The sequence below is a fragment of the Andrena cerasifolii genome, chromosome 5 (assembly GCF_050908995.1).
Source record: "Andrena cerasifolii isolate SP2316 chromosome 5, iyAndCera1_principal, whole genome shotgun sequence".
Lineage (NCBI taxonomy): Eukaryota > Metazoa > Arthropoda > Insecta > Hymenoptera > Andrenidae > Andrena > Andrena cerasifolii.
Genome location: NC_135122.1, coordinates 3,855,879 through 3,870,725, shown reverse-complemented (window position 1 = coordinate 3,870,725; position 14,847 = coordinate 3,855,879). Strand labels below are relative to the sequence as shown.

The 14,847-nt window shown below is 36.5% G+C and overlaps 1 protein-coding gene across 2 annotated transcripts in view; it reads left to right on the top strand.

Moving 5' to 3' along the window:
- Mmp2 (Matrix metalloproteinase 2) overlaps nt 1–14,847 on the top strand; it is a 219,298-nt gene that overhangs the window by 196,602 nt on the left and 7,849 nt on the right. Inside the window, exon 8 of one of the 2 annotated variants that reach the window (XM_076813040.1) lies at nt 8,021–8,179. The exons of the other annotated variant lie outside the window; for it this stretch is intronic. Within the exon in view, the coding sequence (XP_076669155.1) occupies nt 8,021–8,179 (159 nt within the window). The remainder of the gene's footprint in view (nt 1–8,020; nt 8,180–14,847) is intronic. 2 annotated transcript variants of the gene reach the window in all.

Here is a 14,847-nt window from a genome sequence, read left to right as displayed (position 1 = left end):
TTTATAGGGTGAAACCACCCTTCAAAGGTTTTCAGGTGTTCACCTCCGATTGTTCTGGTTTTTGGATATGTTTTAGAGGACAGAAAAATAAGAACAGGTATCTTTTTATTTTGGCCTGTTTGCATGTTTATAGGGTGAAACCACCCTTCAAAGGTTTTCTGGTGTTCGCCTCCGATTGTTCTGGTTTTTGGATATGTTTTAGAGGATCGAAAAATAAGAACAGGTGTCTTTTTATTTTGGTCTCTTTGCATGGTTAGGGGATTCTGTACCTGTAACAATCATGTTTGCTATTATAATGCATACTTTGGGGTGATAAAATCGTCTCGTAATTTTAATTTCGAGTGGGCCGTGAGTATGATTGCAAAATCCGTAGGTAATTATAAGAATACTACCTCAAATCATCTCTACTTTGAACCTTGTTCATAAATTAGGGGCAGTCACATTGAAAAATAAGAACTAGAAGAAGGGTAGCTATCTATGTGCAATATTATGCGGCACCGACGTCGGTTATGAATTATTAATGTTGCCGCTGACACATCCCGTTCGGAGCCCCAGAACGTTTACAAATGGCTATGAGAGAAACCGCGATTTGCAAATCTATTGGGAAATTAGCATTCTCCGAGATTGGCCCTGCCAGATTCATCCTGAATTCTAACACATCATGTGTTACATTTCGTATACGAACGGTCTACCAAAGAACGAAACCATTTTGGAATCAATAGCGAATTCACAATGATATTGAACGAACACCACTATTTCGTTCAACCCTCCGTGGTCGCACCTTGTAATCAGAAATTGGTCACACGGGGTCACTGCACCCCAGCGTCATTTTTGAGTTAGCATTTTCGTATTCCTGAATCTTTTAACTTTTGAATGATAATTGCTCTAATAGTGTTTTTCTAAAAATGTAAATTTTGATACGTTGAAATTTGTATTTGAAGAAATCGTTGTGGATGGAAAACGTTAGAACCTTCCTCTCGCCAAGACGAACAAAGTACTGAGAAATCGCATTTCAAAGTATGCAATTTCAATCTTATATAATAGTATAGATATAGATTATCTGATCCACTATTACGATATCTAAATTACTCGGGGTATTTATGATTAGAACTATGAATTTTAGATGACCGGCTATTAAAAGGATTAATGTAGGAGAGGGTTGCCAATATCGTGCCACTTAATATATTTTGCGTTATATTTCGTATTTGGTACTAATTTGAATGCAAGGTAATATTGGAGATTGTAGCGTGATGGTTTAGGCACCTACTATTAGATATTTAATCTTTTGTCCAGAACAAATTAATTTGTTATTAATCTTTTTGTTTAGGCAACCGGTCTCCTAAATCGTATTTCTCGGTTCCCAAAATCGTACCTCTTCTAAAAATAGTAAATCGTCATTTGAAAATAATAGTAAAAATCTGGGTGAAAAAATGGAATCGTTTATATAATTAAAAAAATTGTACATAACCTATATGTATAAGATTGTATGAATTCTCAAATCGTACTGGCACGATTGTAGTGGTACGATTTACGAAACATGATCAATGTATTTATCAATATCGATTTAAACTTTATAATAAATGTAATATGTAGCTACATAAAACGAATCTAAAATATTCTACAATAGTCCCACTTTTAGAAAAATACAAAAATACAGGATAAAACCGCATTATTTGATTATTATCCGCTAAAATAAACTGGTAAAAAAGTTACATCATAAATCTTTAAAATGTTTATAACACGCACAAAATAGGGTGTAAGTTCGAAAGGATTTGTTTCTGTTCCTCTTTCACATTTACTTGATATTCTTACCATTACATGTCGTTTATATTAACTAATTATTGAGAAATTGATGCGGTACGATGTAGATGACCAGTATTGGCAGCTCTTCCCTACAAACACATACAAAAGTTTCTCTATCGTCTCAGACACTTCAACGCGTGTAAGCATAACCGAAAACCTTCCTTCCAAAATTCTATGACGCTGATCCTTGAAAAATTGTCCCACCCCTGGTGCACACCTGCACAGGTATTACCAGGCGCAATACTGAATCGAGCAAGTGGCTTTGAGCTGCCAATTGATCTTGTCTCGACTCTGGGTCGCGACAAAAGCTGCTCAGCTTCTTCTAGAACAGTAAGGACTTAGAAGTTGGCGAAGATCTCGTAGGGCTACCGAGACCCGCCGATCTGAAGTGGACTTCGAAGGCGACCGTAATCCGTTCCACTTATTTTCTTACTCATCCTCGAGCGAGCTTTTGATTAAGAGCACTTTACTCGCCGGTATATTGCAGTCAGGTGCTGTTAACGTTGAGATCCCAAAGTATCGCGGCGGCGAAAGTTCGAATAGCGGGGAAACTTCCTCCGGAAGATCGTGTTGGGCGATGCCACGGTAGGCCTACATGAACGCCGTCTTTGTGGTTGATCAGCAATGACGCACCAGCAAATAAGCTCAGTCCAGACGATTATCGATTCCATTAGTAATTTATGTTCGACTGGTTTAAACACAAGATTCGAGGGCGGTAAATTATAATACTATTGGGTCGGAGGAAGAAAGAACTTGTGCAATGTGGAAACAATTCAGGAACGAGAGTCTCCACTCCCTGCGCTAACTCTATTTTTTTTAGACACACTGAGGGAAGTGTTAGAACAGGGGTGGCGAACATATGACACGTACGTTGTTCAACAGAACTAAACTACTAAATTAAAACGTTTCGCTAAACTGGTGTGAATAACAACCCCAATTCCACTAAATCACTCCACCCGACTGAGCTTCTTCATTGATGTGAACAAATCACTTCATTAAACCCTCCAACTCAATTACATTATTCGATGCGTCTAAACCGAACTATAAATCACAAATTAATATGCATGTACGAAACCACCGCGACTACATTGTTGAGTATAGTTTTAATCCGTGTTTAAAAGAAAGTGTGAACTTTAAGAAACTGTGAATCAAGAGGTTCCAGAAGGGAATGGCAATTGTATTATGCCACTAGGTAGGCACTACAGACGATTTTGATAAAGATGCACTGAAGGGAAACGCTAAATATTTTTAAAATAATTAGTTTCCGAGCCTGTGTTTATTCAAACTTCTTTATTTCTTCCTGAAAGTACTATTACCAGTTAAATCATTGCTTTTAAATCTGAACCACCCCCTACAAGCGTAAAAGAAAAATACAGGTCTCAAATGAATCTACGACTATAGGAATCTTGTTTTCACTTTTCAATTAAATAGGACATATTAGCAAAGATTCAGCTTCTCCTTTGAAATCAGTTATACAAAGTGGTAAAATATGCTTCGTTTTCTGTTGATAATTATTCCGTTAATAAAGACATCTAATAATAATAATTTACTTTGTAAATAATCATATTTATAATTTAAAAATTTTGAAATACAAGCCAGGATACATAAAATTGAATTACTACTGACAAAACTTGAAAAAATAAAGTAACAGTTACACCAAACGAATTTCTGTTCGTGTCTTCTAGTGTTCAAGAAGCAGGCCATTTGCTTACAAAATTATTATTTTATGTTCTCATTCACACACAAGCACACAACGATTAAAATTTAATTTGAAGAAGCTTTATACTTGAACACTTTGTAAATAAATTTGAATTACGTAGAGAAAGAGTAGAGACAATTAGACATAATTTTTCAACTAATGTTTTGTCAAAAATGTAGTCATCAGGCACTGAAGTAGAATAAGCGGCCAATTTGATTTTTGGACACAATCGTACATGCGTAACCGGATTAGAATTAAATTTACTCATTGACTTATAATCTTTAGTACCACAAAATTTGGAGACTAACTTCATGCAGATATTTAATTTGCAAAAACGAAATAAATTATACTTATCTATTTTCGCGAATAATCGAATGAAATTTGCAAAGCGAATGAGATCGTCAAGTTTGCTTTAAGATATTTTTGGTTGGAGAATAAAAACGAGTAGCTTAATTGGGACCGTTTTTCATCACTTCGTTGCCGAAGACTCCTATAACTAAGTAGATCTAAACTATCTCTGATCCTGTTTGGTTCAAGAAACTTTGCAACTAGTTTAATCTATGGAGAGCCTTGAGACGAAGGAAACTTTCTCGTTACGAAGTATCGACATCGTATCGACGTTGTTTCAACATTTTACCAGCGGATTGCGCGCTAATAGGGGCAGGAAATCTCATCTAAGTTTAAACTAACATCGCTTTTGTTATGCTGAGGAATCGACCGATAATGGATTTCAACTTTGTTGTAAAGTAAATTAAAGTTATAAACCTGCTCTTTGAACTAATGTCTTCATTTTCGAAAGATGAGCGCCCGCCCTTGTAAACTCAAAAAAGTTAGCGCACACCCGTGTGTGAAAATCTACTTGCATATTTGTAACGAAGCACCAATATTCTCCATTTCAGCGAGACATTCGCGTTTCTTCAGGGTGAAAATACCCCCTAAAGGTTAATCAGTGTTATATTTGTTCAGAATATCTTCAAAACTATAGTAGATGTAAAAAAATTATTACAATAACAACTCAACAGCTTCTTACGACCTACAAAATTGTGTAAACAAATTGTTTAAAATTCGTAATTTAAACAGTAAAATCTTCCACACCACAAATTTTAAACAATTCGAATACACAGTTTTATAGGTCATAAGAAGCCGTTAAGTTGTTATTCTAATAATTCTTTTATATTTACTATATTTTTCAAGATGTACTGGACAAATAAGAAAACACTGCTTAACCTTTAAAGGGTATTTTCACCCTGAAAAATCGAGGAAGGGCACAAAATTGCTTCATACATCTATTGGGGTCCTCTGCAAACCTGCACAATTTAAAAAAAATCGGAATGTTCGGGCAATCAAACTTCCCTTGTGAGCGGTCGTCTTTCAACGATAGTCCGGGCAGCTTTAATTTTATGATTTCGACCCAAATTCCACACGAATCGTCCTTGATGCGAGGCAAACTGGAACGAGGGCACAACTTGACGAAACACAAATATATACGTACGTACGCAGTAAGTAGATCTGCGCGAAATTAATTTGAAATAAATATTTATTTGCGACGTAAACGATATAAGTGATTACGAATTCGGTAGTTCATTACTTTATCAATTTAATTCACTGAAACGATATGATTATCCGATGTAATTTATTTAGAAAATGAATGTATATTTTATAATTAAGTTTTTCTTTTTTTCATAGCACAGAAAGTATTTCGTAACTAAATGCAGTGCCTCGTTCTTATTGTGTTACATAAAAAACAGTTACATTTAAATGTATAATTGCAGTCGCATTGAAGGCTATAAGGTCGAAAGAAATTTAATTTTCATTGCGAAAAATGTTATTAAACAGTGAATGAAAGAATGAATTAAGCGAATGCAATTTACCCTCTACTGAAACACGTTCACTTGTTAAACGATAATTACACGAAATCAATTATACGTAATTCATGTCACAAGGAACTTTTATGCACGAATCATTTAGTGAAAAAAACGAAATAAGCAAATAACCAAATTCGTGGCCGGTTATTTTAATTTAAGTTTCTGGCAAGAAACTATTAACCCAATTTATCCAAAAGCAATATCCTCAAATTTCGTTAATATCCTAATAAACATAAATGTTGTACGTATTTGATAGATTAACAAATATAAACAATTGTGATCGACATTATGGTACTACTTTCACTCATTCTTTCTTTTTCCTCGTAAATCTTGGTAATTACAATTCTAGCCACGAACTATCTAATTTAAGTTATTTCCCATCCATAAAAAATAACATTTCTTCACGTTTTTCGTTAAATATACGTAATTATAAATCAGATTTTGATTAAATGTCCATAATGTTTGTGTAGATAATGGTAAAATGTGATTTTTGCATAACTACGATTGGAGAACTTCCAAAGCCAAGACCGTCAAGGCAGTCGTCGCAGTTCCGGAGGTAATTGCCCGGAAAAAGCAACGCGCGGCCACGAAAACCGCCCCGATACGGTTTCCTCCAGAGAATTACCGCTGGTCGAGAAACAATTCGGTCTCGCAATCAAACCTTTTTCCTTAGGGAATTGTTTTCTGAAACAGCTGTGTGTTTTCGGCGGAATTATGATCACCATTTGTACGTTCTATGCCGCTGCTTCTGACCAGGGCTTGAAACCGTTTTTATAAAGATTTCGGGTCTTGGAAGAGTTATAAAGAACCTTTATTATGAATAAGCGTTATAAAGAACCTAAATATCAGAATATATCAGTTTAAATTACAAAACGTGACATTTTTTCAGAAAATAACGACACTTGAAGTTTGAAATCACATTCTCCCTTATATTTTTCGTCCTTTCGACGCCTTTGAAAATTAAAAATTCGCAATTTTTTTAAGTGAACCTCCCCTTAATGCGTTCTTAACGGGTCTCCCTCGTTTAACGCTCCAAAAATAAGGCCCATTTTTTAGGAATTTTTTAAAAGAAAAGTATTCAGTAGTATAATTCCAAACTCAGTACGTTTATTAATTGACATTCGAAGAATGTGTTCAAATTTTTTTTATACAATAATAATAATTTTGTTCAAAGTCGTAGTAGCAATATTAAGCCGGGTTTGAAGGAAAAAAATTGTTGCCGGTGACTCGATTTTTGCAAATATATGTATACTTGAGTCTCGGTCAATCGAAAACCATGCTCATACAGATTAAAAATAATTTTGCAATTTTTATTTCAGAAAACTACGACATCCAGACTCATGGTCGCCAGCAACACACTTTTTTCAATCCCGTTTTCCTACTACCACTATAACTTTGAACAAAATTATTATTATTGCTTAAAAAAAATTGAAGACATTCTTCGAACGTCAGTTAATAAACGTACAAAGTTTGGAATTATAATACCCAATACTTCTCTTTTAAAAAATTCCCCAAAATGTGCCGTATTTTCAGAGCGTCAAACTACTTGTACATGATATAGTAGACATCGATTTTGATGAGCCTTAGCACGATGGATCTATGTTCGATGCATTATTAAACATTTCATCGTGGCCGTGGGGTTTCAGTGGGAAAAACCCCACAAATCCGGAGGGGGGGGGGAAATACCCTCTAGGGGCGTCGGAGTCCCTTTGAAGATTTCTCCACGTTAATAAATATATAAATAAAGAAATAAAATGTTAATTCTATTTATAATTTTTTTTTAACGTGCGTAAATCTTCAACAGACACCCGACGCCTCCAGGAGGGCATCCCTCGGGGGCGCCAAGGTAGTGTTGGATTTTTACCCACTAAAACCCCACGGCCAACCCAGACCTCTCCTTGTTAGTGAGACCCCCGAAGGCGTTGGCTGTTTGCCTAATTTGGATTGGTAGGATTTGTAGAAATATGCAGGAATCATGTACTAATTGACGATATGCGGAATGTTTCTCGTAAAAGATGTCAGTCGATTGCCAAGGGATGCAGAAGAAGAGTCTGGACACATTAGTCACCGCATGATGGTTAAGTCCTCGTGTGCTGACTAAACACATTTGCCGCGGCAAATGACAGCATTGATATCCACAGAGCTTTTGCTTTAATCACAAGTGGAGAATAGCCCAGTTGTAGCGATAATGAGTAATTACGAATGGGGATGGAAGAGTGTCTGATGAAAGATTGGCTGTAGTTTATTAACGTATTCAAGAATCTCGGGAAGCCCTGAATGGCCCTTTACTAAATGACACCATGGCATTCAAAGTGTCAAAAAGAGGGCCTCACGTTTGGAATTTACAATTTTGTCACCTTTCATCATTTCATAATTTACACAAAAGCCGAAACCGAGAATCGTCTATTGAACTATAAACAGATGACCAAAGCATCAACTCAAGTGTCCTCTCAGAGGGAGCCTCAAAGTCATCCGCCCTTTTCCCTTTTGAAACGGAGATCCTCGGTCTAGCCCGTCGTATTTTATGAGACCCCTTTCGTTCTTTAAAAAGAACCCCAAAGAAAAGCTGGATCGCGCGAATGAAGACAAGTTGGGGGTCAGGATGAATGGTGGGATAAGACGGCGAGTCTCGAACGTTCTTTTTGGTTTTCAGGGACTAGCCTTTTCGCGGTGGCCGCGCATGAATTTGGCCACTCTCTCGGTTTGGCGCACAGCTCGGTCCCTGGGGCGCTCATGTATCCGTGGTACCAAGGATTGAGCTCTAATTACGAGCTACCGGAGGACGACAGACACGGGATTCAACAGATGTACGGTGAGTGGGCCTGCGTATACGATAGTCACGTCTGAAATTAGTAGTTACATCCGCGTTAGCGAGACAACAGAATCCACTTTCGCCAGTTCTGAGCAACTGGAGTTCCACACTCGGCGGACCTCTCCGGCGTTTTAAATATCTACTGATCAGGCGGCTAATCATTGCTTCCTATCTGATCTAACGAAATCTGCTTTCTGTTTCTCTTTGCGCTTTTCTTGTTTGCTGCTTTGTTCTCACTCGAGGAAAACGCCTTATTCGTCGGGCAAACAATGGGCTGCAGTCGAGTACCCGATACACCCGGAAACAACCCGCCCGATGGAAAACTCTCTAACCCACGTGGTCGAACAGAAAAAAAAAGAACACTAGTAATTGTTCCTAACAAGGGAACCTCGATAACCCCGATATTTTGTTTTTTTTTACACTGCAGGTTTGTTAGAAACTTTAATAGAAGTATCAGATAATTTTTACTTTTTGCTACTTTTTGATTTAGAGGATGAAATCATCCCTTAAATGTTAGTGAATTTTTCTATTTTCCTGTATATCTTTAAAACTATGATAGATATGAAAAAATTGTTAGAATGAAATTTAATGTTTTTATGCTCTACAAACCTGTGTAATCAAATTGTTTAAAATTTTCAGCGAGGAAGGTTTGTTTATTTAAACTACATAATTTAAACAATTTGAATGCATAGTTATATCCAGTATAAAAATCGTTAAATTTTCATTCTAACCATTTTTGAAGAGTGCACATGCTGAATTAATAAAAAAAAATCAAACCTGCAAGACGAACTTTCGGTTATTCTAGCGAAACACGAAAAACAGAAGTGCGTAGACAGAAAAATCTGACAGGGCAGGGGTGGCAGTAACAGCGGATAATTGAAATGTGAAAAATACATAGCCGCCACCGTATTTCGTGATAAATCGGAAAAAACAATCCCGCGGGATAATCGCAGCAGCTAGAGGCGCGGGAAGACATCCCCCGGTGGTAACGAGCGGGTGAAATGAAGCGTGAATAAAATATAAAGAAGGACTACCCTTCTCTTTGCTTCCAGCAGGATATGTTGGCCGTACGTTCGAGTGATTTAGTGTCCTGGAAAGCTTTGCATATCCCAGAGGATCCAGTTTCCGCTTCTATTCTTGTCATCCCTTTCTTCTCGCATCCGCATCCTTTTCGTCCTTTACACCCTTTAACCGTCCCTCGCTTGCACAAAGGCTTCTACTTGTTTCAATTCTCCAGTTTGCTCAACTCAATTTTATTCATCCCCTGCGATTTTTTTCCTTCGTCTTTACTCGACCTTTTCCCTTCCCCCTTTCTTTTGCATCTGTATCCCGGCTCCCTAATCTTCCTGCACATCGTTCGTACCCTCTTCCTTCGGCCATGTAGAGTGCAGCATGTAGATATTAGGTACTTACATATATCCAACATTGGTGGTGCAACCAATAAGAGGAGTTATTTTTTAGGGGGAATTAAATAAAAAATGGGGAATAGTGTTTACAAGTCAACTTTAGTTTTTGAGATGAACGAGTTTGAAAATTCGTTAAAGCAACTTTCAGGGTGCAGTGCCTACAGCTTCTTACACGTGTTGGGTGCTTTGATTTGAAGTTGGGATAAATATAAAAATACTATGAATCTATTTAGGATATGTTTGTGCATGAAGCTAAAGTATTGTTGAATTCTTGTTGTGATTTATCGATGTAAAAATTGTCGATAATGGTACTTACAAGGGGAGGACGACACCATGAGGTAGACACCGATTTTGATGAGCCTTGGCACGCTGGATCTATGTCGAAAATAAGTAAATAGGTGTCCGAGCGTTTCTGTCAATGGGCCTAATAATGGAGATATTTATATGAAAATTATTAAAATTTTCATAGTGGCCGTGGGGTTTTAATGGGTAAAAATCCCACACTACCCTGGCGCACCCGGGGGATTCCCCTCTGAAGGAGTCGGGGTGCCTTTTGAAGATTTCCCCAAGTTATGGTTTCAAACAAATCAAATTAATATTATCAAATCCCATGAAAAATCTCACCCGATCAAAATCCCATGGAAAATATCTGGGGCATTATCGGTGGGCACGTTTATGCTGAAAATCAATAGTTTCAAAACTTTTCAGAATTAAAAAAAATACGATAAAATTACAGCGTGCAATGAAATCCTTGAAGAAACATTTCGAAAACTCATTGAAAGCATGTTGGATCGTATTTTGGAACTTATAACGAACAAGGCGGTCCTACTGGTTAGTAAGCTCTCTTTGTTACATCTTGATTATTACTATTATTACAATTTACTTTCGCTGATATGAATCACGTTTCTTATTACATTCCTTACAAGAATGTAATAAGAAACGTGGTTCATATCAGCGAAAATAAATTAGAATAATAGTTATAATCAAGACATTCCTGTAATAAGAAACGTGATTCATATCAGCAAAAGTAAATAATAATAATAGTAATAATCAAGATACAACAAAGAGAGCTTAACAACCAGTAGGACGAGCTTGTTCGTTATAAGTTCATTTATAAGTTTGAAGGAATTCGTATTTTCACGAGATTACAATGAGATTTTGTTGAAATTCATTGTTTATCATGCTCTTGCAGCTTGTATGATTAATATTTATGCATTCTTACTCTAAAGTTCGAATGCTTTGAACATGTATCTAAGTGGTGCTAAAGTTGTGCACTGTAGGGGAGACAGGGGCAGATTGTAACAAAGAAAGTTTTCACAGTTTTTTCTCAAAAGTGTGAACGAAAACAGCTGAGAGCACATTACGTTTTTCTTCACTCTAAATTGACGTCTTTAACACACATTGGGTGGTTCACACCCATACCCTGTTACCTACGACCCCAGGACAACAATTGCCGCTTGCCACGTTAGAGTAATAATCCTAAAGTGTAGTAAACTTTCCAATCTAACACTAGATGCTGCCACTAACCGGATATTCTACGTTTTGGAAAAGGTACAGTGCGTCAAAATCAGCTTATGGGTCGCTCACACCCAAAGTGTCAACGAAGGGTTAAACACATTGCCGTTGAGGGACAGTAGTTACCATAATTAACATACAGGGTGTCTGACATAAAACAGGCTACCTACATAATAATTTGAATTGTATCAAAGGACGAATACGCTGCAAAAAATATTTTTGTTCCAAGGTCAATTTTCTCGGTCGAGTTTTCAAGATCGTCCATGCATTTTTGCATATAAGTGCATATTCGTTTCTCTTGCATATTTGATTAAATACAGTTTTTGTATGCTTCAAAATTAGTTGTCTAATCTCGCTTGAGTGCAATACATTTTCCAAATTTGTGAATCCTTCACTTTGTCTTTCCTCCTTTCTCATACCTGATTTTAGATTCGCCAGGGGAGAAACAAGATACAAATCTCCGAATTATTCTCGTATATTTCTCTTTTATCCGGCTGAATCGTGTTTACTCGTATTGCGAAGCGATGTTTAACAAACGTCCCTCTCAAGATCCTTTACTCTCTGCCTTAATTACCTCGTTTTTTCGGTTACCTTTTACCCTCCGAGGGAGCTGCAGTCCTTTCGCCGGAAGTCTACCCCCCCTCCCTTCGCTGTTTAATCGAAACTTCTACTCGAGTTTTACCGCTGCAACGCTCGCGCGTTTCTTTTATCGTTTCTTCGCGTTTCTTTCCCGTCGACACGTTTTCCCTCGGCTTTCCTTTCATCCTACGCAAAAGCTCGAGCTTTTGTGCTGCAAGAACTTTAAGGGTTGCTCTACCAACGGTAAATAAGTCGAAACGCGAAGATCTCCACTGCGGGCTGCACGGAATTTCGTACGAGAAACCGAAAGATCTGAATGTCGAGGCAAAGACAAATTTCAACAAAAATATAACGTACATACAAGGAAACATCGCAAGCAATCTTTATCAACTAACTTATATATTGCTGAATCTTTATAATAAATAATTTAAATGACGTCTTCGCCAGGCATTGTAATAATATAATAGTTTGAAGGTAGGCAACTCTTAGGGTCTTGAATTATCGAAAACGATGAAGAATTTAATTTTCAAATTAAGGGGTTATACCTAGTCAGGCGGCCGAAAAGAGGCGAATGTTTGTGATTTTTTTTAAAAAAAGCGGAAGCATATATTCTTACAATACTTTTTTCATTTCAAAGAGCAACATTTAAAGAACATTTGGTAATTTTTTCGTAGAAAAATATTTAAGTTTATAATAAAATAAAAAGCGACATCCAAGAAGCCTTTTTAAAAATTTGGTTTTGCTGTGAGCACTGCCATTCGGAACCAGATTATCTAAAATCAAAAAACAAAAAACATTTCGTTAGTATATTAATGTATCCTCAGGTTGACGGTGGTAATTTTCCGAAATAGTAATTTAAAACAAAATGGCGGCTATTTAAAGTTGAAATCCTGATTTGTTTCACGAAAAAATCAGGATTTCAACTTCGGGGAAGTATCAGTAACAAAGCAAGAACCCTGTTTCCTGAGAATGAGAACACGAAGAACCGTGTGCATTTCCCCCTTTGGATAGGCAGCCACTTTGAAGTGCGCTCATTATGCACTCGCCAGCTGGAGCTTCCTCTACTTAATCCTTCCTTACTCTCGGAATAAGATGACTCTCCTTCGAGGCCATCGGCATAGTGGATCCTATTGATCCTACCTGAACGAGCCTAAAGCCTCTGCCAAACCACCCGCTCCTCTGATTTCTCACGTTTCTTCCCGACGCGTTCGGATATGTATGGCTTTCCCCGGAAACTGTACCGCTTCCTACACGTGGGGTAATGGTGGGGAATTATGAGATTTACGGCTCGTGCCAAAGTATAACATCATTGTAGAGGATTCGCGCGTATTCGGCCAAGGAATCTGTTACGAATACCGAACGAGGCACTTGAAGCAGGCCACCCGAGTTTAACTTCTTTAATTTTAGAGTCAGGAAGAAATGTTTTTGTCGGTTTTTTGAAAACCGCTTTTTAGGATAAATTTGTAAAATTCGAAAACCGGTTTTAGATGCTAGAATTAATATGTGAAAAGTAATTAATTATTTAATTAAAAACGTTAACATTTTGACTTGAAATCGCCTCGGGCACATGCATATTGTTGTAAAAGTGTACTCTAAAACTAATCTTCGTGAGTTCATATTTGCTGAAGAAAAATACTAAATGAATTATTTTAGTTTTTTTTTTTGTACGGAGTATATTTTATTTTATTATATTTTTGTAGTTCCATAAATATTATAAAAAAACTCAACAATTTTAAAATATGCGTAAATATTTTTACTGTTTTAATTTTTTTTTTATAAAAATTCGAAAACTATACTTTTCGATTCACTTTGGTATGACGAGCTTGCATGTTTCGGCTTGTCTCGCTATTTTATGACATGTAATCTATGGAATTCTGTTATAATTCCAGGATCACTAATGGATCATAAAGCTGCAAATGATTTTATAATGTAACTTTCGAATAACTTGCTTCAAACAATTTATAAAATTCCCTGCCAGTCTTTCGGTTTCACTCTGCCGACGTGGCGGTGGCGTTAAAGAGTCATTACCATCAGAAAGAGTGGCCGCTTAATTGAAGTCACTTTGTAGCTCGCCCTTGAGTTAGGGTCGAAGCTCGACAAGGGGATGGAAACTGAAAAGTAGAATGTTCGAAGTGAAGAGACCTGTATAGGCGACAATTCGTAAATGTACGTCGATACTTGAGGGGGTGGATCTACGCACTAAAATAAGTAAAAAATATTATACCGAGTGTTAAAAATGAGTTTAAGACTTGCTTCGAAATTAGAAAGCGATAAACTACTTGTTGGTTGAATATTGGCAACTCTACTATGAGATGGCGCTGCGAGCGCCGCCACTCGCCAAGCGGGATTCCCCTCTTGGCATATACTACTTATATACTACAAATAATTTAGAATTATTTTGATGTAACTATAGTACAAACGTGACGCTTATAATAATAAGAAAAATACGAAATGAGCAGAAATGGGGACATGAGCAGAAATTGGGACATCCACCTTATATATTGGTTACTCTTCCTGTTCCGGCCTCATGGTCAGCATGCATGAAATGATACGCACGTGTATTTTGTTCTTTTCTATAATATATTCTTATTAGGTACTATTTTTCTTAGATAATCTGATAAGTGTGTGTGTTTTATTTTCCCCCACAGACTCCTCCCTGTAGGCAAAATTAGTTAACTGCCTATTTAGGGCGTAAAGTTGACAAAGGGCGCAAAATAGTCTTTTCATTGTTGGCATATTTTCAGAACAAGGTCATGAAAAAGCTCGAATAAATATTAAAGTATTATAAATAATAAAATTAAAGTATTATAAATAATAAAATTAAAGTATTATAAATAATAAAATTAAAGTATTATAAATAATAAAATTAAAGTATTATAAATAAAGGGCTAATTCCGAACATAAATTATCTACATTATACTAACGCGTTTTTATACTCAAATAGAAAAAAGGATATACAGAAAAATATAATATAAGCAGTGAAGCCGATATGTTCTTATAAATACATAAAACATATATTTTCTAAAAGATAGACAGTTAGGCCATTTTCCGAAATACATAATTCTTATTTAAAATTTTATGTAAAAAATTATTGTGCATTGAAATCGAAAGGCCAAAGAATACGAATATTTTTTGTTATTATTTTAAACATTGTCTTCAATTTTAACG